The sequence below is a fragment of the Chlorocebus sabaeus genome, chromosome 3 (genome assembly GCF_047675955.1).
Source record: "Chlorocebus sabaeus isolate Y175 chromosome 3, mChlSab1.0.hap1, whole genome shotgun sequence".
Classification (NCBI taxonomy): domain Eukaryota; kingdom Metazoa; phylum Chordata; class Mammalia; order Primates; family Cercopithecidae; genus Chlorocebus; species Chlorocebus sabaeus.
In genome coordinates this window covers 76566458-76593277 of record NC_132906.1, presented here as the reverse complement: position 1 = coordinate 76593277, position 26820 = coordinate 76566458, and the positions used below count along the sequence as shown (strand labels likewise).

General features: G+C 41.2%; 1 protein-coding gene across 2 annotated transcripts in view; it reads left to right on the top strand.

Annotated features, from left to right (window-relative positions):
* Positions 1–26820, top strand: part of DCT (dopachrome tautomerase) — a 66925-nt gene that overhangs the window by 14976 nt on the left and 25129 nt on the right. The window contains exons 1-4 of one of the 2 annotated variants that reach the window (XM_007960686.3): positions 9686–10461; positions 20796–21095; positions 23493–23593; positions 24389–24555. In XM_007960686.3, the coding sequence (XP_007958877.3) occupies positions 10167–10461; positions 20796–21095; positions 23493–23593; positions 24389–24555 (863 nt within the window). In that variant the 5' untranslated portion in view covers positions 9686–10166. Of the gene's footprint in view, positions 1–9685; positions 10462–20795; positions 21096–23492; positions 23594–24388; positions 24556–26820 lie in introns of those variants that run through there. The other variant, XM_073014434.1, reaches the window with a different exon arrangement.

Genomic DNA, 26820 nt, shown 5'->3' with positions numbered 1-26820 from the left:
TGTAAACATAGCATATCATCATTTGACTAATTAAGTGGAATCTAAGAAGAAAACAGTTAACTTCATTTCTGGGTAGTAATATTGCATTATGAACAAGAATATCTTCGATGTGTTAGAGTTATAAATACTTAGTTTCCAGAAAAAAAATATTAAAAGTACTTATACTTAGATGCTTAGACATGTATATGAGTGTGTGTGTGTATTAATCAGATCTTTTAGCCTTTCCTGGCTGTCCACTGAAATAGAGGTCATATGGGCTATTGATTAAGAGGGTAGTAATTTTTCAAACACATAAACAATAATATAATGAGTCAGACCAATGGTTTGCCTGTGTAGAAATTTGAGACATTGTTTAATGGGAATAATAAAAATATGCTGAGTACCTTCTGTGTGCCAGATTCTGCTAGGCAATTTATATCCAATGCCATATTTAATCCTTAAAATTATATCTTATTAAGTAGATATCTGCATCTTAGGTTTACAGATGAGGAATCTGAGGCTGAGAGAGAATAACCATTTGTCCAGGATCATAGAACTGGTAAGTTTCTTGCCTCTCCATATAAACTTCTACTGTTTGTCCTTATTCACAAAGTAACTTGCTGGGATTTTGACTGGGTTATACTCTTTTTAATACTTCCAGGAAATTCCTCCTTTATGTAATGTCATCCTCACAAGTACTCATCATTCTAAATTGTTTTAGCTTGAATTTTTTATTAACGAATTTTTTAAACTAAGTACTATACGTGCATGGTTCAAAATTCAAAATGTAAAAAAGTATAGAATGAAAATAATTGTTCTTTCCTCTCCTGTTCCTCACCCCATTAGGCCCATTCCCAGGGACAGCACTCAACCAGTTTCTTGTGTTTATTCTATACATTGCCACACAGAGATGGGCAGATAGACACAGACAAGTCACAGACACAGATATACTCCCTGCCCCCACTCCCTCACATGTACATGTTAGCATAAACATAGTGAGTTCATAGCTATATACCTTATGTTTTTCTCTTGACTATATATATGTGTGTGTGTTTGTGTATATATGTGTGTGTATATGTATGTGTATATATGTGTGTGTGTATGTGTGTGTATATGTATGTGTATATATGTGTGTGTATATGTATGTGTGTATATATGTGTGTGTATATGTATGTGTATATATGTGTGTGTATATGTATGTGTATATGTGTGTGTGTGTATATGTATGTGTATATATGTGTGTGTGTGTGTGTATGTGTGTGTGTATATATATATAAGACAAGAAGGTCTGGCTGTATCACCCAGGCTAGAGTCCAGTGGTGCAATCTCAGCTCATTGCAACCTCTGCCTCTTGGGCTCAAGCTATTCTCCCATCTCAGCTTTCCTGAGTAGCTGGGACTACAGGCATGCACCACCACGCCTGGCTAATTTTTGTATTTTTTGTAGAAATAGGTTACGCCATATTGCCCAGGCTGGTCTCAAACTCCTGAGCTCAAGTGATTCTCCTGCTTCAGCCTCCCAAAGTGCTGAGATTACAGGTGTGAGCCACCGTGCCTGGCAGACAATAGATTTTGGAAATCCTTCTAGACCCTAAACAGTCTAAATTGTACATCTATAAGCCCTCGTAGATCTGTTAATACTAAAGTTGTCTAAAAATATATATGTTTTTTCAGCCCATACAACCTCTTACAAATGTATAGGTGGTATTTTCTGGATTTGATCAGAATTGAGCAGGAAGAGAGTGATTCCCTCCCAGAGAACTGTATTTTGAAGAAAGAGTAGCTCTTGCTTACCCAAATCAGTCATTAATTTATAAGGGTACACATAAAAATCCAAACTGAATATTCATGTACCAGAATGAAGCATAAAAAACAAAATGATAAAATAAGAATTAGAGGGCACAGTGTGCATAACAAAGAACTAAGATGAATATAAAGATAAATGATGCAAAATCTGAAACTAAAAAGTGTTTGTTGTATAAACACAGACTTAAGGATGAACTACAAAAATGCATTCAAGATGAAAAAAATGCACTCAACTGAAATAACAGACTGCACATCCTATTTATAACCCTTAGTTCCTCTGAAGAACAATTCATACCACCAAGAAGAAAAAAGGCTCTTAGATGTAGAAAGCAAAACCCTTATCAGGACAGATGTCCAGCATTTAGGAAACAACTTGGTCATGGGGAAAAAAAATAATCTCTTTTCCCTATGATGAGGCAGCAAAGAATAGATCAAAAAGCATCAGACAGGGAAGGTGTACAGGGGGCTAAAAAACGGGGAGGATTTTCACATTCAGAGGCACAGGAGAAAAGAGCAGGCGACTCGTTGGCAAGCAGAAAGATGCATATGTTTTCTCTGTATTAATCTTAGCCATGGCTCTAACAAATCTACTGTTCTCTTCAATTGCTTCCCAGGCTTTGAGCCATTTCTTCCTCCTTTGAACACACAGAGTGGCGTAGGAAGGCATAGGCTGGCATCCTACTTCCAAAGTTATGCATGTCTACCCTGTATCATTCACTCACAAATTCTCTAAGGTATCTAATTCAGTATGTCATGAACATACATTGAGTCCTTCTTATGTGCAAGTTGGTGCTAGGTGCCAGCATGCAAAATGAAAGTATGCAGAACATCCCTTTTCACTTAGTCTTGCCTCAGCTGTAAAAAGAGATAGTAAAATGAGTTGCTTTCTAATAAGGCACTTTTCTACTCTCAGACTATTAAGCTCTATGATACACAGCTGCCTCTCTTTACTGCGTTTCAGAACATTCCTTGTAACAGTCCTTGATTCGATGGCTTCCATTGATAACCAATGGTCTCAATACACCCATGAGATATCCCCCTCTTAGATTCTGCTATTCGATTTCTAACAAAGACTTTCTCTTTTGCAAATAATGCAATGTTTAGTTACAGTCATACTTATGATCTGAGATCTTCTTAGCTTATGTCCTTAGATCTGTATTCACTTATACCAACTTTTTAGGGATTCTTCTCAAACTCTTCTCTAAGCCCTGTTTTGTAAGCAACAACTTGGCTGGGTGTTTGTTACCTTTGCACTTATACAGAAATGTGTGTGTCTGTCTGTCTGTCTCATTTCTCAAAGGATTCGAGACAAGCTAGAGAAATACATAAATTTGCAAAAGGATAAAATAAGAATCCCAGAACCCAGGAACATAAGGGAAGAAAATATTAAAGTCGATACTGCATGAATCAGTTGCTTGATGTGGGGGCTGCAAATTTGGCTCTAAGCTTCATAACTGGCCAAGGTAAAGAAAGAAACACCATCCTAAGATTCACATGGATCAACAGTCCTGGATAAACTGGTTTCTATGGGGAAGTACAGCCTTCCTAAATCCTGAAGCCTGCAAGAAATCTCTCCCTGGATCCCCATAAAATGACACTAGGAAATGTGTTTGATGATATTAAAAATACCTTACAAGTTTCACAGGATGTTTTTCCAAATCATGCCCTAATGCAGGCTGATGGCTTAATACTAAAAGGTAATTTAGTTACTGCAAGGCTAGGAAGAGCCCAACCCATATTCTCAACTTCAATCAATCTCCGCCATCAGAATGAGGATTTCTTCTATTCTGATGTGCTTAGGGCTTCCATCTAGGGTAGCAATGTTAAATCAATTCACTTAAATTAGAAATACTAAAATTTTAAGCAGCAGTTTCTTGGAATTTAAATGAGATAATAAAGGGTAAGGAAAGCAAGCTTAGCATAGTACCTGGCATGGAGTAGGAGATAAGAGATTGTAAGTTTCCATCAGTCCCTTAGTATGAGGCACTGTGCTGACTTTCCCAGAGAAGATGATGAGTTTGACAACTCGACATGGTGAAAAGACAACAACTTTGGAGTCAGGAAAACACAACTCTGTCACAGGGCTTGTTACCCGAGGTCTGGCAGGCTCTGTTTCCTCTTCTGTAAAATGAGGATAATAAACAGTGAATAAATAACTAGAAACATTACATACTCACCCTTAGCTTAGTGCCAGGAGCATAGTAGGGACTTAATACATTAGGCTGCTTTCTTGCTTTTAAAATCATGCAATCAAGCAACACATAGGAACTAAAAAAGACCGCAAACCCAATGACATTGAGCACTTAACAACATATAGATCACCTGTAGCCCTATCCTTCCAAATCCACAGAGTAGATGGCTTAAACAACAGAAACTTACTTTCCCACAGTTCCGGAGACTGAAAGTTCACGATCAAGGAGTAGGCAGGGTTGGATTCTTCTGTCAAGGCCTCTGTCAAGGCCTCGACTTGCAGAGAGCTTCCCTATTGCTGCCCTGTGCCATGGTCTTTCCTCTCTGCACATGCACTTCTGGTGCCTTCTTGTGTGTCTAAATTTCCTTTTTCTAACATGAACACTGGTCAGATGAGATTGAGGCCCATCCTGACAACTTCATTTTTAACTTAATCTCCTCTGTAAAGGCCCTATTGCCAAATACAGTTATATTCTTGGGTGCTGCAAGTTGAGACTTGAACGTAGGAATTTTTGGGAGGACCCAGCTCAGCTCCTAACAGGTTGTAAATGAAAGGGTTTATTTCACTTCTGTTCAAAGTTGTCATATTAAATGGGTATAAGCAATGGGATTTCTTTCATTCCTGCCTTTGTCCTAACTACACATTTGGTTGGCCCGTCTTTATGGTCTTCATAACCCAATTCATTGATGAAAATGACCAATGTCAAGGTCCATGGCAGGACTTGAGACATGTCACCAAACAAAAGGGTCTCTCTGGCATTCTCCTGGGGGGTGGGTGCGGGGCGGGGCAGGGCAGGGGGACAGAAGAGGAACTTCAGGGGGATCTTTGAACATCCTGAAATTGTGTGGAAAATTTAGCATGGGTCTTTTTCTGTCAAGAAGATTCATAGATTTTGTTAGCTTCTCAGATGGATTCACGACCCTGCCCTTGAGACTCTAGCACAGGTAGAACCTTGGAGGGCTCTGTGAGAGAACTTAGAGACTCTGGGCATCATCGGTGTTTCCAAAGGATGCCATGGCCATTAACTACCAGTCTGCTTGTTCACAATGGAGGCACCTGTATAGCTCACTGCCTTTCTCCTAGAATGGCAGAGCCCCTGAGCTTTCCTGTACTCACCTGGGCTTAGAAGAAAAGCCTTAAATACTTTAAAAAAAAAAAGGCTTAAATGAAGCTGCAACCCCATCAGCCTTGCACAAATACAGTGTCTGGCACATAGGAAGCACTTATCAAAATATTTGTTGAGTAAATGAACCATCATCTATAGTATCCTCCCCAAATTCACAATCATTCCTAATAAAGGCAGGTCACTCTTTATTTCATGGAAACACCCACTTCAAGGGCCCATACCTTGAAGGAGAGCAGAGAAAACAAAATGGGACAGGAAGTAATAATACTAATGCTTGATAGGTGAGAAAGGACTAAAAGTATTGATTATTTAGCCAGGAGAATTGCTAAGGAGTGACAATGATTTTCAAAAAGATACAGTGTACAGCACAGTCACAGCTGACAGACATGTGGTGGATGTGCAGGCTGCGTAAGAAGTAAACATTTCTTTCATAAGCCAAATGACATTTTGAGGTCTTAACTGCAGCATGAGTTACCCTGAGTGGATGTAGACAAAATTGATGAGGTGATGTGACTATCTAGCAAAGCTTACAAGGTAATTCTTTTTCAGTTGTCTTTGCTTAGATTGTAGCAGGAACGTCGAATTAAGTTATGGGAAACCTGCATTCAGAGGTCAAATCGTGACCTGTGTTGTCCATAAAAAAGACCAGGCTGATGGGGACATTTAAAACTAAGTCATATGGGCCGGTCACTGTGGCTCACACCTGTAAACTCCCAACACTTTGGGAGGCTGAGATGGGAGGATCACCTGAGGTGAGGGGTTCGAGACCAGCCTGGCCAACATGGTGAAACCTCATCTCTACTGAAAATACAAAAATTAGGCAGATGTGGTGGTGGGTGCCTATAGTCAGGTACTTGAGGGGCAGAGGCGGGAGAATCGCTTGAACTGGGAGGCGGAGGTTGCAGTGAGCCGAGATCATGCCACTGCACTCCAGCCTGGGTGACACAGCGAGACTCTGTCTCAAAAACAAAAAACAAACTAAGTCATATGAAAGAAAATGGAAAGGAATGGAGAATATTTAGTCTGGAAAAAAAAAAAAAAGGGAGAAACGCCTGTGGAAAATGTACTGTACCTGTTCTAGGGAGCCCAACTGGGTTACCAAAGGCTTTTGATGAAAGCATTGGGGAAGGAAATTTTATTTAACATTTATATTTATACATTTAAATTTAAATTTATATTTGAATTTAGTTGAAATTATACTTAAGGTTAAAAACTTATTTTTTTTGTTGTTTATTTATTTATTTGAGACAGGGTCTCACTCTTTTGCACAGGCTGGAGTGCAGTGTTGCAATCACGGCTCACTGTAGCCTCAACCTCCTGGACTCAAGAAATCCTCCTGCCTCAGCCTCCTTACTAGATGGGACTACAGGTGCATGCCACCATGCCCAACTGATTTTTGTGTTTTTAGTAGAGATGGGGTTTCACCATGTTGCGCAGGCTGATCTCAACCTCCTGGGCTCATGTGATCTGCCTGCCTTGGCCTCCCAAAATGTTGGGATTACAAGGCATGAGCCACTGTGCCAGGCCAAAAACTTATTTAAAAGGAAGAATTTCCTCACCCTTAGAATTGTTCCTGAAATGTTGTGAGAACCTCCTCACTAGTGATGTTTTGTTGGAAATACTGAGGAGGGAGTTCATGGGTTATAGTGATGTCGGGTTGGTGGTTTTCTTTTCTTTTCTTTTTTTTTTAGAGACGGAGTCTCGCTCTGTCGCCCAGGCTGGAGTGCAGTGGCGCCATCTCGGCTCACTGCAAGCTCCGCCTCCCGGGTTCCCGCCATTCTCCTGCCTCAGCCTCCCGAGTAGCTGGGACTACAGGCGCCCGCCACCTTGCCTGGCTAGTTTTTTGTATTTTTTAGTAGAGACAGGTTTTCACCGGGTTAGCCAGGGTTGGTGGTTTTCAAACATTTGCAGCAGTTTAACAAAACCTAACATGAAACCCCCAGCATAATAGTGGTCATTAGTAGTCTAAATGTGTTTTATATATTCAAAATAAAAGCATTTAATTTGTATAAAACCAGTCACTATAATAATGAGGCCCTTTTGATGAACATAAAATTTTGAATTGGGAATATTTATTCATCAACTATTTATCAAGTAGCCTCTATTTGCCAAATACTGGTGCACATGTTGGAAAAACACAGCAGAGTTAATGAACTTATAGCCCAGTAGATGAGACAAACTTTCAGCCACCTAACCAATAAGTCAGATAACTTTAGATGGTGACAAGTGCAATTTGACATTGGCATAATATTCAGGCATATGTCAAATTGCTGTGAAAATTTCCCAGCGTTGACTCTCAATTTCTGTTCTCATTGTTCTTATGTTGATGTAAACCAGGAACACACTATTCATGGATCTGTTGGCCACACTTTGAGTAGCACATGCAAAGTACCTTGGATTTTACTTGAAGTGCATTGGAAAGCACACATACAGAGGTGGGAAAGAGAAGACTCAGAGATGACTTGTAGGGTTGTGGTGATGCTCTTTGTGGAGATAGAGAAGACCAATGGAGAACACATTTGGGAGGAGAGAGCAAAAGTTCTCAACTTGGGTGAGAAATATGTAAACCTTCAAGTAGAGAGGTCCAGTAGGAAGTTAAATAATATGACTCTGGTGCTCACAACTGAGGTCAAAGTCAGAGTTGTAATTTTGGAAAGTCATGATAGCCTGCATTTAAGGCCTCAGACTAGCTGAGTTATCTAGCAAGTGTGGAAATGAAAGAAAAGAGATCCTAGGACTTAGACCTGGGGCATTCTGACATGAGAATTATTGACTCCATCAGTTTTAACATCCAAGAAATTTTATCTTAACATATATGGAGACCCAAGGCTTCACAAAAACATAGAATAAAATTCCCAAGTGTCACAATGCTGGCATGAAGAGGCAGTCAGTAAATACACATGGAAGGAACGAATGAGCTCCAAAATCAAGGTTTCAAAAACCCTTGAGATTTTGCGATTTTAGAACCCCAAGTTTCTTCCCACCCATGATGTGTTAGGTTGAATGTTGACTTCCCCAAAAGATACGTCCATGTCCCAGAACCTGTGAATGTGACCTTATTTGGAAAAAAGAGTCTTCTTTGCAGATGTAATTGAGTGAAGAATCTTGAGATGAGATCATCCTGGATTATCTGAGTGGGCTCTACATCCGATAAAAGTCCTTATGAGAAACAGACATGGAGGAAAAACACAGACAGATGGGGAGAAGGCCATGGGGCTGTGGCAGACATTGGAGCTGCAGTTTCAAGCCATGGATTGACAGCAGCTGCCAGAAGCTTGAAGAGGCAAGGAGGATTCTAGCCTAGAGTCTCCAGGGAGAGTGCAGCCGCCTGGCTGACACACGCCAGTCCAGCCAACACCTTCATTTCAGACTTCTGGCCTTCAGAACAGTGAGAAAATAGATTTCTGTTGTTTTCAGTCATCCAGTTTGTGGTCATTTGTTACAGAAACCTCAGGAAACTATTACACATGGTCTCTTTTAGCTGATGCTGTTGCAATATTTCCTTTGGCGCTCTGCTGTATTCTGATTCAGTGATTCTCAACTCTGGCTGCGCATTAGAATTGCCCAGATATTTTCTAACAAAGGCTGGTTGGTATCTGGAACATCCTCAGAGATTCTGATCCAGTAGGGCTGTGGTACAGGCTGATATTGGTGTAGAGCCAGACATAAGAACTACCATTTAATTAGTCATAGCAACTTAACACCAAGGGGTGGCACAGAGGTACGGGGGTGGGAATACCTGTGTAATTGTTTTCACATTAGGAATTTGCTTTGAAACATAAGAATATGTGTCTTTACATTCAAGTATATTCTTAGAAACTAGCTGAAGCCGTTTCTCATCCTTGTGGCACCAAGTCCTCTTTCCACCATGAAATAGGTGCAAAGACAGTCGTATTTCCACTGTGAAAAAATAAAAGGATACTCTGACAGGTGGCCGCTGTTGCTGACCTGACCATTCCCCAGAAGCACCAGGAGGCATTGCTTTCTAGACTGAAGTTCGGTCATGCTTCCCTTTAGTCTAATCGAAAAGATTTGCTTGCAAATCTTCATTCCAGATGGTTCCAGTGCCTTCCATACAATCAGATAATGACAATTGTGAGTTTCTGGTGGCATGCTACTTCACGTAATTAAAAAAAATATTGCTGCATAGATGTGCTGAATAGGAAAAGAGTAAGTTATTATTTGGAGGGAAGAGGATTCCCAATTGTGGAACAAAGCAATTCCTTGTACCCTGGTTCTAAATAAATGTTTCTTTATTTTTGAAGTTGCGTGACCCCCTATTATGGTCTTTTTTGCACACATGTCAGAAAGCAGCCATGAGTGCATTGTAGTTAGCAAAGTGAGCTTGTCTGTAAAGGGTCTTTGACGAAGAGCTCACTGCATCCATTGACTCCCCAGGATGTCTGAGGTCACAAGTTTGGCTGGAGCACATGAGCCCAGATAAAGAAGATGGTTTTGCCCTCCTGAAACAAAGCCAGAAATGATCTCCTTTATTGTGCACTTTGGGTCATGTGCTAATGATGAGGGTTTCTCTAATACTAATCCCCCTAATGAAGCCTTCTCCCAGCCCTTACACAAGCCCACAAGACCCCGTGGCTTGGCAAGCCAGAGAGAATAAAAGCAGCCTGGTGTTTGGCTTTTGAACTGAGTTCAAGGCAATTAAAGTCAAGAGCTAAGGAGGGAGGGAGAGGGTTTAGAAATACCAGCATAATAAGTAGTATGACTGGGTATTCTGTAAATTAACTCAATTAGACAAAGCCTGATTTAACGGGGGAAGATGGAGAGAAGCGCTACCCTCATTAAATTTGGTTGTTAGAGGCGCTTCTAAGGAAATTAAATCTGTTAGTTGTTTGAATCACATAAAATAGTGTGTGCATATTCAGGTACACATGTGCACACTCTGATTCTTGTGGTTATGTTTTTAAGAAGAGAGGAATAGAATGCAAAGAAAAAGAAAATATACTGAAAAGAAAAAAGACTGAAAGAGTGGAAGATAAGGAGAAAAGTGGGATAGAGACAAGGGAAGTAAGAGAGAGAGAGAGAGAGTTCTCCCAATTATAAAGCCATGAGCCCCCTTTGGTGGGGGCTTCTGCTCAGTTGCTTGGACTGCAAAATCCTGCCAGGAGCCCAGGCTCAGTTCCCCCGAGTCTGCATGACGGTGGACAGCCTGGTGAACAAGGAGTGCTGCCCACACCTGGGTGCAGAGTTGGCCGATGTCTGTGGCTCTCAGCAAGGCCGGGGACAGTGCACAGAGGTGCGAGCCGACACAAGGCCCTGGAGTGGTCCCTACATCCTACGAAACCAGGATGACCGTGAGCAGTGGCCAAGAAAATTCTTCCACCGGACCTGCAAGTGCACAGGTGAGGCCCATGCTCCAAGCTTGGTGGGGAGGGCCAGAGCTGGGAAAAGAGCTCCTTCTAAGGAAAAGATGAGACTCTTGACAGAGACTCTTAGATTAGACTTTGAAAGGCAAACCAATGATGGTTTTGGTTGGAAGCATATTTAATAAGCCTGATGTACTGTTTTATTCTTCACACCCTCTAGTAGATCTAATTATGAAGACTAAATAAATATGGCGTGGCCCAAGCCTGCTTATATGAATGCATGCCAACATACTATTGGCTTGTTTGTTGGAAGGGGAATTTAAGAGCTTAAAAGACTGAGCTTTGAAACTCAGAGCAAGTCCTTTCAAGATAGATTCGGTGCCCTCTCCTGAAATGGGTTTGCACTTGTTGAAAAGGGATGGGTGAGGCAAGCATTTAGAACACAGGGGTCAAAGGCAGGTGTTCTGGTCTCAACATTTCTCATGATTTGAACAGATTTTTTTTTTTTTTTTTTGGAGACGGAGTCTCAGTTTGTCACCCAGGCTGGAGTGCAATGGTGCTATCTCGGCTCACTGCAACCTCCACCTCCCCGGTTCAAGTAATTCTCCTGCTTCAGCCTCCCAAATAGCTGGGATTACAGGCACCCACCATCATGCCTGGCTAATTTTTGTATTTTGAGATGGGGTTTCACCATGTTGGCCGGGCTGGTCCTGAACTCCTGACCTCAGCAGAGTGCATGTTTCTTGTTAAAGCTTATGACTCGGTTGGAACTTTGACAAAATTGTCGAGCGACGGCAAGATGGAGCTTTCTCAAGGAGCTATGGCAGGGACGGTCGTTATTAGATAACAATGGCTTTTTGTCACTTTTCTCTGGACTTGAACTGGACATCACAAAATTTGCTCAGTGTCCTTCCTTTAGACTCTGGTCTCTCTCATTACCTGTTACTTTGACGTCTCTGTGCATTTCTCATTCCTCTAGCTCTTTGGGGCTTTTTCAAATCCTCCTCAGTCTCTCCCATCTCCAGTTTCCAGCAACCATGCCCTTCGGGGATAAACACTCAAAGCCTGGCAGGGGGCCACTGAAATACAAAAAACACAAGTGGCAACCTCAGCAAAGCCCTTGGACACTGTTGTAGGCTGGGTGGTTGCAGAAGACTTCTTCCTTTTAAAAACACTTTTTACTTCTGTTCTCGCAGGATGCTGGAACATAGGTGGATATAGGTCATTGAGCTTCATAAGGTATTGAATAGGTATTACTAACGGAACATACAAAGGCCTGTGATGTTGGTGTAGGAATGACATTCGATTGTTTTTTCACTTTAACTTTCAACTTTATTTTAGATCCAGGGGGTACATGTGCAGGTTTCTGACATAGGTATATTGCACGGTGCTGGGGTTTGAGGTATGATTGATCCCGTCACCCCGGTTGTGTGTGGAGCACCCAGTAGGTAGTTTTTCAACCTTTGCCCCTGCCTCCCTACTCTAGCAGTCTCCAGTGTCTATTGTTGCCATCTTTATGTCCACGAGTGCCCAGACATTAGATTTCTTTTTTCACCTTAAAAGTTCTGGCTTTAGGCCGGGTACAGTGGCTTACACCTGTAATCCCAGCACTTTGGGAGGCTGAAGTAAATGGGTCACTTTGAGGTCAGGAGTTTGAGACCAGCCTGACCAACATGGTGAAACCTTGTCTCTACTAAAAATACAAAAATTAGCCAGGCATGGTGGTGGGTGCCTATAATCCCAGCTACTCTGGAGGCCGAGACAGGAGAATCACTTGAACCCAGGAGGCAGAGGTTGCAGTGAGCCGAAATCGTGCCACTGCACTCCAGCCTGGGCAATGAAGTGAGATCTGTCAAAAAAAAAAAAAAAAAAGTTCTGGCTTTATAATCATTTTGTAGTAATATTTTTAATTCTGTCATTCAGAAGAATACGTAGGTCCTAGTTTTGCCCTGGATATTAATCATGACAAAAATTTCTATAACGTAATGGATATATATTGCTCAGTTTTTCTAAGTTTATTTAAGCATTTGCTTCTATAGACCTTCTCTCAAAATTATCATGGTTTTTTTAGACGAATGAGGAGGAGGTTGCTGGTGTGGTTAGTGTGACTGAAAACCACACTAACACAGTAACTTTTTTGTTCAAAACCCCAAAATACTTCTAGAATAATTATTTCTATGTCAATCAATGAAAAAGTGCTGGCCAGGCACAGCGGCTCACACCTGTAATCTCAGCACTTTGGGAGGCCAAGACGGGTGAATCATTGAAGGTCAGGAGTTCAAGACCAGCCTGGCCAAATGGTGAAACCCTGTCTCCACTAAAAATACAAAAATTAGCCAGGCGTGGTGATGGGCACCTGTAATCCCAGCTACTCAGGAGGCTGAGACAGGAGAATCACTTGAACCCGGGAGGTGGAGGTTGCAGTGAGCTGAAATCGCGCCATTGTACTCCACCCTGGGCAATAACAGAGCAAGACTGTATCTCAAAAAAAAAAAAAAACAAAAAACCAAAAAACAGTGCCAACACTTTCAAAAGTTGTAAATCTCCATTGCATAGAATTCTGAGGCAGAGGACTTTAGGAAGTCACATATAACCGTTAACTCTTTTTGTTACCAGCTTCTTTATATTTTTGCCCTGGCTAGCAAGTTTTTTGCTTGCTTGTTTGTTTTAGGTAGGGATAGAAAGAATAGAGGATAGTAGAATAGAAGGGATCATTGCTATTTCCCTTTGCTGAGGAAATGTTTATAAATATTGCTCTAGAAGTTAACAGGAACTTAGGATCACGGAGACCTACTTTCAAAATGAAAAAAAAAAAAAAAAAAAAAAAAAGGATCCCCTACTCTAAAAAGGCATTGGGCCAGAAATAGGGCCTGTCCTTTAAGTCCAGGCTGTAAGGAAATCCCATGTGCCTAAGCCAGTCCAAAGAAGCAGGGCTTCCTCCAGGGAGATGGTCTGCCTCTCCAGCCATTGTCAAGGCCAGGCCTGGCCCTGAGATCCCACCTCCAGGCTGTGGCTCATCTCCCCCCACGATCTGCTCAGTCCAGACTCATCAGGAACAGAACTCTTTCCACACCTACATTTTTTGAAAGGTAACTTAAGATTTGCTGTATCTATAGATTCAATTACTAGGCTTTTAATGTTTCTCAGTTTTATTGAGGCATAATTGTTACACGGAACACTGCACATAATTAATGTGCACAATTTGGTATCTGGACATACCTATACGGTTGCGTTGCCATCCACAATCAAGATAATAAACATATCCATCATCTCCAAAGGTTCCTCATGGTTCTTTGTTTTTGTTTATGTTTTGCTTTTGTGGTAAGAACAGTTAACATGAGATCTGCCCTCTTAACACATTTGTAAGTGCCGAATGCCTTATCGTTAACTATAGGCACTATATTGTACAGCACATCTCTGGAACTTGCTCATCTTGTATCGTTATAACTTTACAACTCCCCATCACCCCTCCCCCATCCCCTGGTAACCACAATTCTGTCGTGTACTTCTCTATGTTTGGCTACTTTAGATGCCTCATGGAAGAGGAATCATGCAGAGTTTGTCCTTCTGAGACTGACTTATTTCACTTAGCGCAAATGTCTTCCAGGTCCATCCATGTTGTCGCAAATGGTAGAATTTTTTTCTTTTTAAAGGCTGAATAATATTCCACTGTATTGTGACACCAACTTTGGATGGCTCTACTTATCTTGCTAGATGGTCTTTTTCTTTGAATCTCAGGGCACGAGACTAAGTCCTTCGTGACTGAGCTGGGAAGTTATTTTGTGTATGTTGTAATTACCATTCTGTGATGTGCTGTGTGTCCCAAAGCAGGACACATGTCCTTCAATTAATTCTCCCCCAAAGAGTAAGTTGCTAGCCTTCCTAGGGTAGCTTTTTTGTGGGGCAATCTTTGGAATTGAAACCTGATCCTGAGCCTCCCAAAGAACCTCCTCTATAGTAGCCTGATGACTCTTTTGCGAATGGAGTCACTGGGCCACTCCTGGATGATCCAAAATTTCTCAAGGAAGAGATGTAGATTAGTGTCTTGTAACAGACTATTGACGACCCCGAATATTGTTAATTCTTTGGAAAATAAACACCTCATAGTTTCCATCATCATGAAGCTGGTAAAGTAATTTCAGCCTAATAAGTAGAAACACATACAGGTTCTGGGATTTGTTTTTTAAAACTCTAAATTCTATGGTGAAATTCTCTGTAGAGAGTTTCTCTATAGTCTCTGTAGGGAGAAATCGAAACAAAAAAGTCACTGAGCTTAATTGTCAGGAAGAGCTGAATGGCAGGAGACTGTGAATTTGCTGTTCACCTTATAAGGCTTACCTGCCAGTTGGCTTTATGAGAATGTGCCATTTGCAGCTATGTCTTTTGGCTTCTGAGAAACTTGAACACCAAATAGTTTTTGAACAGTTGACAGTGAACTTCTTGTTTGTACAAGTGACTAATTGCCTCCATTTTCCAATCTCTGAAATGGGGATAATGATGAAACCACACTTGTAAAATCCTTTTGAGTTCTGTAGATGAAAGGACCTATGTAAGTATAAAGTATTGTTATTAAAATAATAGAATCTCTAATTAAAAGGAATAGGCTATTTAGAGTTCCTTGTAAATTCACTAATCGGTGGCCTTCAAGCTTATTTAGTCTAATGGCTTTCTGAGGTTGAGCTGATGCAGTTCACGTAGGAATGTGTGGTGTTTAGATGATCTCACTCTTTTTCCATTTTTATCCTAGTCCTTTGTAAGCATAAGACTTCGACTCTTTAAATTTAATTTTCACTCAAGAACATACTCAATGGTCGAAAGATTGATATTATCTAGGAATCTTTTTTTTTTTTTCTTTTCTCTCTGTTTCCCAGTAACAGAACACAGTTCTTTCGAAAGTCCTTCTCTTCTTATATTTTTTTGCATTGGTAGATTAAGAAGAGAAAAACTAACTTATGTTAAATTGATGGAAGATGCTACTAGGAAATCTAAATTAAAGAAATAAACATTTTGTCTGCTAGACTTTCATGTTGTTACACTTTTCAGTCACCTCCAGCATTTCAATAAATTCTTCAGGTCAGGTCTGTAAACTCAGAAATGAAAGGGACCCAACTGCAGAGCTGTGGAAGAATTTCTCTGAGACATCTTGGAAAAGGAATGTTTTAATCGAATACATTTCTGGGTCATAAATGAGCTCCAAAACAGACACAAGCCTCTTTATTTTCCCCCTCCCATTCTTTTCACAGGTGTTGAAAACTTTCTTATTAGAACTTATACATTGCCTTTTGGAGGCAACTCTGGTTATGTTAAAGTTTCTTGTTCACTATAGTTGTGAAGCATCTCTGATTTTCTGAATCAAGATTAATCATTTCATCATTTGTCATCCGATGGAGCTTGATTTATTCCTCTGTATTCACTTTTCCCACAGTTTGACTTGTGTTGAAAACGTCCTTCATTTCCACTAGACTAAGGTATTATGCCTCATTTATACAGATGCTTCCTGACTTATGATGGGGTTACATCCCAATAATCCATCATAAGTTGAAAATACCGTTAAGTCAAAAATGCATTTAATACACCTAACCTATGAACATCGTAGCTTAGCATAACCTACCTTAAATATGCTCAGAACACTAACATTAGCCTACAGTTAGGAAAAAGCATCTCACACAAGGCCTATTTTATAATACGGTGTTGAATATCTCATGTAATTTATCAAATACTGTACTGAAGGTGAAAACCAAAATGGTTACCTGGATATTCTAAGTGAGTTTCTACTGAATGCATATTGATTTTGCACCATCCTAAAGTTGAAAAATTTTAAGTTGAACCATCATAAGTCAGAGGCCATCTGTGTTTGTATCCACTAGTGTCTGATCCCTTTTATTCAATTATTCATTGATTCTTTCACCACCTACCCAACCAACATTTATTTAGCATCAATTAGGCCCTTCAGATATGGGGGTGGGGGGGAACTGACATGATTCTTAAGATGTGCACAGTATAGTGATATGTAAGACAGATATGAAGACAAACAATTGCTGTACTATTTGATAAGTGGTCTCTAATAATACTGGTAATAATAACACTTAATATAGAACTCACAGCAAGGTGCGGTGGCTCACGCCTATAATCTCAGCACTTTGGGAGGCCAAGGCAGGCAGATCACCCGAGGACAGGAGTTCAAGATCAGCCTGGCCAACATGGTGAAACCCCGTCTCTACTAAAAATACAAAAATTAGCCAGGCGTGGTGGCATGTACCTGTAATCCCAGCTACTAGGAAGGCTGAGGCAGGAGAATCGCTTGAACCCAGGAGGTAGGGGTTGCAGTGAGCTGAGATTGCGTCACTGCCCTCCAGCCTGGGCAACAGAGTGAGACTCTATCTTGACCAAAAAAAAAAAAACCAAAACACACACACAAAAACCCCACTATATATATATATAAAATAAATATGTGTATATTATTTAAAAATAAATAAAATATTTACCACTATATACCAGATGTAGTTCTAAGTGCTCCACATTAATGTGCTTGTTTTTTATAACATAAAAGCTATGGTAGCATAAAGGAAGACATGTTAAATTGTTGTATTTTTTAATAGACTTTAGAGCAGTTTTAGGTTCACAGCAGGCGCGGTGGCTGAAGCCTGTAATCCCAGCACTTTGGGAGGCCGAGATGGGCAGATCACGAGGTCAGGAGATCGAGACCATCCTGGTTAACACGGTGAAACCCCGTCTCTACTAAAAATACAAAAAACTAGCCGGGCGCAGTGGCGGGCGCCTGTAGTCCCAGTTACTCGGGAGGCTGAGGCAGGAGAATGGCGTGAACCCGGGAGGCGGAGCTTGCAGTGAGCTGAGATCTGGCCACTGCACTTCAGCCTGGGTGACAGAGCAAGACTCCGTCTCAAAAAAAAAAAAAAAAACTACAGAGATTTATCTACCACCTGCCCCCACACACTCACACCACCTTCACTGTCAGTGCATGTGTAGTGCTGGATACCTTTTAGATAGTAGGTATTCAATAAATTATTAAATAAAAACATGAGAGAGTCAATTATTTTGTTTCTGCCAACTACAAAGAATCATGACAAAGAAAATAGAGTAGTCCTCCAACTCATGGCATAAATTATGAATTACTCAGTTTCAACAATCAGACCCCCAACTCAAAAACAAGTGTTATGCCTTTAAATGTAAGAATGTATTATTATTCTTAAATTTAGGTGTGTTATTTATTAATATTTTTAAATATTGAGACTTTATTATTTTAGTCTTGGGTTCACATCGAAATTGGGGAGAAAGTACAAAAAATTCCCATCTACCTTCTCCCTCACACTCTGCAATCTTCCACTAGCAACTTCCGCAAACCAGGGTTACCATCAGTGAACCTCTAGCGACATTATCATCATCCAAATTTCTCAGCATTGTGAAGCACGGAATTACTCTTCTACAGTAGAGAGGTGACTAGACATTTGCCTCCAATCAGCTATAGATCGCAAGCTGGAAATTTGACTGAGTTTTAATCTGGGTAGCTACTCTTCTTTAGACACAGCATTTTGTTCACTCAGTTCTCAAAACAATGTTCCGTTCCTGTACTGCCAGAGTAGGTGATATGTTTTAATCAAATCTGTTTTTCAAACATAGAGTTTTAGTAAGGTTGCCCCAGGGAAAACAGACTTCAAGGTCCATAAAACTTGAAGCATCTTGCATAGCATCTGATGAGATAGAAGCCGCTTCATAAATATTTGTTAAATAAATAATTTGTATTTAATTATCTCCAGGAATCAACATACATTTTAACGTTAAACTATTCAAAAACATGCTTTTTAGTCTTGGGAAGAGTAGAATTTTTCCTTTTTTTCAACATTTTTACTTATGTTCTCATAGAGTGCTGTAACAGAAAAATACAGATAATTGAGCTATGTAAAAGGTGGGATATAAAATATAAAAAACAAAAAACTCAAATAACCGATACAATTAGAAAAAATTCTCCCTACATTTTAAGGAAATTTTCTTTAACCACGAAAAAATCCAGTATAGAAAAGGAAGCCTGTGCATTTTCTTTACAGAGTGCTGTTAATCATTTCATTTTCATGCTATTGGAAAATTTTCCTTTCCTTGAGAGATCCAAATAACCCTCCTTCCCCTATGGTCATAGTACTTTTTACTTACCTCTATTTTGCTACTTGTAGTTTACCAAAATTGTTTATAGGGCTGCTTTTTCTGCAAACCCACAGAACAGGGAGAGAAAATGTATGTGGCATCGTCTGCTACATGCTCGATAGTCACTCAACTTATTCACTCAACACATGTTTGTTTAGGACAAGGCTAAGCACAGGCCTAGGCAGTGAGTTCACAGCCTTCCAGCTGCCTGGAGCTGAAACAAGTGTAGAGATGTTTACAATCAGTGTAAATAAATGTGAAGAAAGGGGATGTATGAGGTGCAAGGAAGTAACCGACCTGAACCCCGACCTGTGGAATCAGGAATGACCTTAGAGAGCACCAATGTGAAGCTTAAAGGAGAAATGGGTCAGGCGGGTAAAGAGGAATTTAGGCAGACAGTGAGGGAAAAGTGTTCCAGGAAGAAGGAAAAGCAAGCAATAGGCCTAGGGCATGAGATAGAGGAGGAGGAGTAAGTGAGTTGTTCACCCTCTTTAAATGCTTTACATAATCCCTTTAATCTTCTGGGAGATAAGCATTATTATCCCCTTTTGTTTCAGCCTTTTGCTCTAATGATATTCAAATTTTACCCTCTAACCTAAGGAATGAAGTGTTGGTCATACTCAATGCAATAAGTTGGAAGGCTAAGAAGGGAAAAGTCTGGGGCGAACTACAAGGATGCAAACTTTAGATGCTGATCAGAGATGCCCAGAGCTTCATCTTATTAGTGCTGTCCTCCTTCCCTGGACTTTGAGAAAGCAGGGAGCTTTGTGCAACTGACAGAAATCCCGTGGTGGTATGCACTTCCTGACATCATGGCTGCTGATTCACCTTTAGGACTTGCCAGCTTCAGTTGATTTTGTCTTAATGCTGTTAAATTTGTGAAATAAGCCAGCTTTTTAAATGTGAGATTTCTTCTAAATTCCTGGAAATCAGCTAATTCATGTATTTTTTTTCCTTCCTTCCTTCCTTCCTTCCTTCCTTCCTTCCTTTTCTTCCTTCCTTCCTTTTCTTTCTTCCTTCCTTTTCTTTCTTTCTTCCTTTTCTTTCTTTCTTTCTCTTTCTTTCTTTCTCTTTCTTTCTTTTCTTTTCTTTCTTTCTTCCTTTCTTTCCTTTCTTTCTCTCTCTCTCTCTCTCTGTCTTTCTTTCTTTTCTTTCCTTTTCTTTATTTTATTATTATTTTTTTTTTGACAGAGTCTTGCTCTGTCGCCCAGGCTGGAGTGCAATGGCATGATCTCGGCTCACTGCAACCTCCACCTCCCGGTTCAAGCCATTCTCCTTCCTCAGCCTCTGCAGTAGCTGGGACTACGGGCATGTATCACCATGCCTGGCTACGTTTTGTACTTTTAGTAGAGATGAGGTTTCACCATATCGGCCAGTCTGGTCTCAAACTCCAGACCTCAAGTGATCTGCCTGCCTTGGCCTCCCAAAGTGCTGGGATTACAGGCGGTGAGCCACTGGGCCTGGCCATGTATTTATTTTGGTTTCATCTTTAGCTTGCTGTGTATTTTCTTCCTCTCTAAATCAAAGAACTGTTCTGTGTCATCCCTTTTTGTGGGCGTGAAGCGGGCACGGGAGGAGACACCTCTGCGATCCTGGGAGGAAGGAGTGTGTGCATGAGTCTGCTAGTGCTGCCATAACCAAGTCCCACAGACTAGGCAGCTTAAACACTGAAATTCACCCTCCCACAGTTCTGGAGGCTGGATGGCTGAGATCAGGGAGTCGGTTTCCTCTGAGGCCTCTCTTTGGCTTGCAGATCACTGTCTTCTCCCTGTGTCTTCATGTGGTTTTCCTTCCAAAACTGTGTCCAAATTTCCTCCTCTTTTGAGGACACCAGTCATATTGGATTAGGGCCTACTCTAAGGACCTCATTTACCCTTAATTACCTCTTTAAAGGCACTATCTCCAAATATAGTCACATACTAGGTATACTGGGGGCTAGGACTTGGGGTAACACAGTTTAGCTCGTTGCAGTATACAACGTATTTCATATCCTGTTTCGTTGCTGGGAATGTGTCTAGGAAACTCTCTAGTGCTTAGTCCAGTTGGAGATAGAAACATTTAAGAGAAGACCACGGGAGGAAAATGGACTTTCTTTGCCTTTGTGTAAGCACCTTCATCTTCACTTCCATTCAAATTTCAGAGAACAAATTCAGAAATTTCTTTCAAACGACATAAACCCACTTCCCTTTCCATCTTTCTGTTTTGTGAACTAGGAAACTTTGCCGGCTATAATTGTGGAGACTGCAAGTTTGGCTGGACTGGCCCCAACTGCGATCGGAAGAAACCGCCAGTGATTCGGCAGAACATCCATTCCTTGAGTCCTCAGGAAAGAGAGCAGTTCTTGGGCGCCTTAGATCTCGCGAAGAAGAGTGTACACCCCGACTATGTGATCACCACGCAACACTGGCTGGGCCTGCTTGGGCCCGATGGGACCCAGCCGCAGTTTGCCAACTGCAGTGTTTATGATTTTTTTGTGTGGCTGCATTATTATTCTGTTAGAGATACATTATTAGGTGGGTTTTTTCCTTGGCTGAAGGTATATTATTACAGATTTTGTTTGGGTTGAGGGTATGGCAGTGGGAAGTAATTTCATGCAAGTTAATTAACAAGAGAGCAACCTCAAGGCAGCCTTAGGTTTATGAAAGTCGTAGAATTATCAAATACTGCCTGGAGTTAGAAAGACGCAGTTTCTTCCTGCACATTGGCTGCAGACACTTTAAATGTTCTCTCCTCTACTGTATCTTCTTGGTTCAAAGGGTAAACTCTTCTCTGTGAAGCTGTTAATCATCAAAAGCGTGAGTTGGTGAGGTGAAGGTGAATTCCTTTTGATTTCAGAAGAAAATATTTGCAAATCTGGCCATGGAAGCCCTCTCTGACCTTTTCTCCAAATTAGAGGAATTAACTGAACATGTGCCAAGGCACATGAAGCTTCTTTGTGCGGAATTAGAGTGCTCATGTTGGAAGTGGGTATCTTGTTAAACTCACATGATAGATCAACTTCGGGTGGATTTTAGGCAGCCTATCACATGATTGACATTCAGATAATCATTTATGGTCCTCCTACATGGTCCAGAACCCCCCAGTTTCTTGGAGCTGTATTGTCAAGGAAAAGTACAAGCTTAGCCACAGCAATGTAGAGTTTCTGCTGCTTAGCTATTTGCAACACAGTCATGTTGGATGCTTGAGAAATTGGTGACCTGCCCTTCTAGGTCTTAAAAATTGGGGCCTGCGGCCAGGCGCGGTGGCTCAAGCCTGTAATCCCAGCACTTTGGGAGGCCGAGATGGGCGGATCACAAGGTCAGGAGATTGAGACCATCCTGGCTAACATGGTGAAACCCCTTCTCTACTAAAAAAAAATACAAAAAACTAGCTGAGCATGGTGGCAGGCGCCTGTAGTCCCAGCTACTCGGGAGGCTGAGGCAGGAGAATGGCGTAAACCTGGGAGGCGGAGCTTGCAGTGAGCTGAGATCCGGCCACTGCACTCCAGCCTGGGTGACAGAGCGAGACTCTGCCTCAAAAAAAAAAAAAAAAAAAAAAAAAAAAATTGGGGCCTGGATAGGACTTGGAATGAGGTAGTTGTCTGTTACAAACTTCATGGATCAGGTAGGTTCAGCTTTGTCCTTATTTTTCAGTCAAAGGAAAGCCACAGACACCAATGTATTCTAGGAGGGCTTCACTCCGTCCTAGATTCTTCTCATAGCAGTCCTTGAATGCATGGCTGTACGTGCCCCTGTCCCCATTTTTGGGGTCCTTCATTCGGGTCAGGATGAATGAAGACATCAAGCTCACTTTGAAGAGCGAGATTCTGATTTGGACACGTTCATCCCTCTGCTCATCACTTGTTCCCATTCGCTTGATACCCTCTTGTGGTTGGGTTCTGAGAATTTGAAACCTTGCTCTGGATTAAACATGAAACACGGCTGTGTAGCCAACATCAGGGACAGCAGTGCTTTTCTCAGTGTGAGTCTTTTAAAACTTGCCTTACGGGTAAGCATCTGTCTTTCTTTATCGATAGATAAGGAGGCTCTTTTGGCTATAAACCTTTATAGTTTTCCTGTCGTCACTCTGAGGAATTTTTGCTTTATGAGGGGGTAGTCTCTCAAGAGGAAAAGAAAATGATAGTTTCTGGTCATAGCTAGGAATTAAATTTATATTCATGTCTGTTCAACTCTCTGAAGTTATTATAGGTATTTTGAACAAGAACTGAAGTTAGCTAAAGTTTCTACATAACTATCAAAGCTGTTATGAAAAAGGGAAGAAGGATGGACCAGGCAGTAAGGAGGTCATTAAATCGTCCAGAGCTTTTCACTAAAATTGGCAGTTCCAGTGTCCAGCCTAAATGGCTTGAAGGTATTTTTCTCTCTTCTGGTCTCAGCGAGCGTGCTTGTCAGCTAGTAGTTATAACAGATTGATGGGTGAGGCAAAATACGTGAAAGTTCTTTTTGGTTGCATAAATACTGCATTAGGACTAAGTGCAGTAGAAGTGACGATATTATTAATCCCTCCCTTTTAAATTTATACCTTTGTGAAGCATAGGTTAGCAAATGCCTTTTACAAATATATTTCATTTAGGTCTTAATGATCTATTCTTTTGGATAGTTTATTTCACCTGAATGGATTGTTGCTTACAAATTAAATATGTATCAGGGGCTGAAAGTCACCTGAATTTCCTGGATCTCTGCTAGAAATCAACCTTTTGATAGATAAAGGATGGTTTATCCTAAAAGTACTAGTTACTTCTGAAATTCATGTCATTGCTATTGCTTTTGGAGAGAGAAATAACAACAGACTTTTTTCTTATTACTATAAAACATCATGGACTTATTGGCTCTATAGATACAGCCTAGGTAAGATTTAACATTTAAAAAATTCTATTCTGTCATCTCTAATATGTTTCCCAATTGTTTCAGGACCAGGACGCCCCTACAAGGCCATAGATTTCTCACATCAAGGACCTGCTTTTGTTACCTGGCACAGGTACCATTTGTTGTGTCTGGAAAGAGATCTCCAGGTAGGTCAAAACTATGCATTTAATACTTTTATTTTTTTAAAAAAAATTTATTGTATATATTTAAGCCATACAATGTGGGTTTTGATATATTTATCTTGATGTTCATATAAGGTAAGTGATTAGTGCACTAAAGCAAGTTAACGTATCCAGCATCACATAGAGATATCTCTTTTTGTGTGTGTGTGGTAAGAGTACCTAAGGTCTACTCTCTTGGCAAATTACCAGTACACAATACAACCTTAACTGTAGTCTCAGACCTCTAGACTTATTTATCCTACATAACTGCAACTTTGCACCTTTCAGTCTACATCTTCCCATTTCTCCCAGTCCCTTGTAACTACTATGTAACTCCCTTTCTATGTATTCATTGTTTCTTTTTCTTTTTTCTTCTTTTCTTTAGATCCCACATGTAAGTGAGATCATACAGTGTTTTCCTTTCTGTGTCTGGCTTATTTCACTTGGCATAATGTCTTCTAGATTCATCTGTGTTGTTGCAAATGGCAGGATCTCCTTTTAAAAGGCTGAATAATATTCCATTGTATACAGTATATATATGTATATTACATATATAATATACACACACTGATTATATATATAAAATATATAATATGTATTTTATGTATATATAATATACACACACTGATTTATGTCACAGTTTCTTCATTCATTTATCCATCTGGTACTCTTAGTCTTGGTAGACATTTGGTTGAGATACATATCAGTCTTTGCCTTGTATGCTTTCTTGTTGTATCTGATGGCATGGATTAAATGACTAGGCCTGCCCTTTGCTTTTAGCGACTCATTGGCAATGAGTCTTTTGCTTTGCCCTACTGGAACTTTGCCACTGGGAGGAACGAGTGTGATGTGTGTACAGACCAGCTGTTTGGAGCAGCAAGACCAGATGATCCGACTTTGATTAGTCAGAACTCAAGATTCTCCAGCTGGGAAACTGTCTGTGATAGGTAATGGCTCCTATACCTGCAATGGTGTCCAGAGATAGTCTTTTCTGATGTCTGAGACATGGAGAAGTCACTTTATAGTTCTGTTTCTTAGGCATGTGGTATCCTATTTACATGTTTCTGAAAACAGTTTTCCTATGGGAGGTGGGATTTCAAAAATTCTAAGCTCTTTAATTAATAGATATATCAAAATCACATTTGTGAATTGGTTATCCTTGGTCGTCATTCATTTTGAAATCAGGTTTATCAGGTTAGTGCAAATGTAATTGCAGTTTTTGCCTTTAGAAGTAACAGCAAAAACTGCAATTACTTTTACACCAACCTAATCAAATTAAGAGTAGTTCTTGCATTCAGTCAACATTTGCTAAGCACCACCGTATCCTACGTGATATAGTTACTGTCGAGAACACAAAGATGAGTGAAATAAAACCTCCCTTTTGAATATTATCTTGTATTAACAAAGATAGATTTCTTGTAAGTAAATTACAATTGAGTGGGAGAAGCACTGTAACAGATGTATACACAAAGACAACAAGAGAGTCTGGGCAAGTCTCAAAGAGGCAGAGATGGTGGTTCTGAGAAGGGAAGGGGCACAGGCCTTAGTCAGGTGTAGAGGAGGTGAGGGGAGTGTGGGAGGGCAGTGGGTGGGTCCTTGGTAGAGGGAACATCATGCGTGAAGTTAGATAATTCTCTGGAAACAGCCTGATATGGCTAAGCCATGGGATGCTGGTGAGTTGAGGAGGACAGGGGCTTGGGGACAGCCAGGGAAGGATGGTCTCTGGCATGCTAAAGACTTCACACACAGGTCAGTGGCCTGGCCTGCAGCCCATGAAGAGTTCTGTCCTCAAAGACTCCTTAAATTTGTTTCTGTGTCCTGGAACACATTTCAGCAAAAAATTTCCCAACAGGCTCCTCACCTTCCTTTATTCATTTTTTCCCTCCAAAATCCATGTCCCCCCTCCCCCCGCACCTCTTTATTTTGAAATGGGGTCTCACTCTGTCACCAGGCTGGAGTGCAGTGGTGTGATCTCGGCTCACTGCACCCTCTGACTCGATTCTCCTGCCTCAGCCTCCTTAGTAGCTGGGATTACAGATTTGTGCCACCACGCCTGGCTAATATTTGTATTTTTAGTAGAGATGGGGTTTCACCATGTTGGCCAGGATGGTCTCGATCTCCTAACCTCATGATCCGCCCGCCTCGGCCTCCCAAAGTGCTGGGATTACAGGCCTGAGCCACCATGTCTGGCCTCAGAATCCCCGTGTTTTAAAACCCACTGCTCTACTTTCCTCCCAGGTCCTTAGACTGCTCCAGGGCACAGAGCTCAGGCTTCCCCTGCCCCCAGGCTTCACTGCCAACACCCTGAGCCTGGGTAGGTATGCGTTTTGAGGGGCCCATGCCCAGCTAGCAGGGACTTTGTCTTCCACATCCTGTGCTTCTCCTCCGGTGCTCAGAACAGTGCTCCACGAGTAGGGACATCATCAGTGCTCTTTCCGTGACTGAGCTTAATTCCGTCAAGCGCTGTTTCCCACCGTACTTTGGGATAGTAGAGGCTGGTACGTGAACAGAGATTTCTGTCATCAAGCAAATTTACAGAGGGCTGAGTTTAAAAGGTTTTTAAATTTTTAGAATGTCTTCAAGCCTTCCATAGATAAATGTGTTATGCTTTTTCAAGAGGAGCCTAACCTTCCCTGACCCTGGAGCTCTTACTTCACGGGGCATCCCATGGGAATCCACTTTGGGAAATGCTGCCTGGGAGCCCTTGGAGACCTTTTTTAGCTTAGGGTTTAGGTCCTGGCCTCTTTCATCCCTGTGGATGTGCTGATTCTATTCTCACATACTCAGTCCTACCCCTAATCATGAAAACCCTCACAATAACATCTTTAAATTTTTATCTCTACCAGTGAAATAATGGTCTGCCCTTTGGGAGACCAAGGTGTGAGGATTGCTTGAGGCCAAGACTTTGAGACAAGCCTGGGCAATGTAGTGAAACCCTGTCTCTACAAAAAGTTTAAAAAGTTAGCCCAGCTAACTTTTGACTTGTAGGCGCGGTGGCTCACGCCTATAATCTCAGCACTTTGGGAGGCCGAGGCGGGAGGATCATCTGAGGTCAGGAGTTTGAGACCAGCCTGACCAACATGGTGAAACCCTGTCTCTACTTAAAATACATAAATTAGCTGGGCATGGTGGTATGAGCCTGTAGTCCCAGCTACTCAGGAGGCTGAGGCAGGAGAATTGCTTGAACTCAGGAGGCGGAGGTTGCAGTGCAC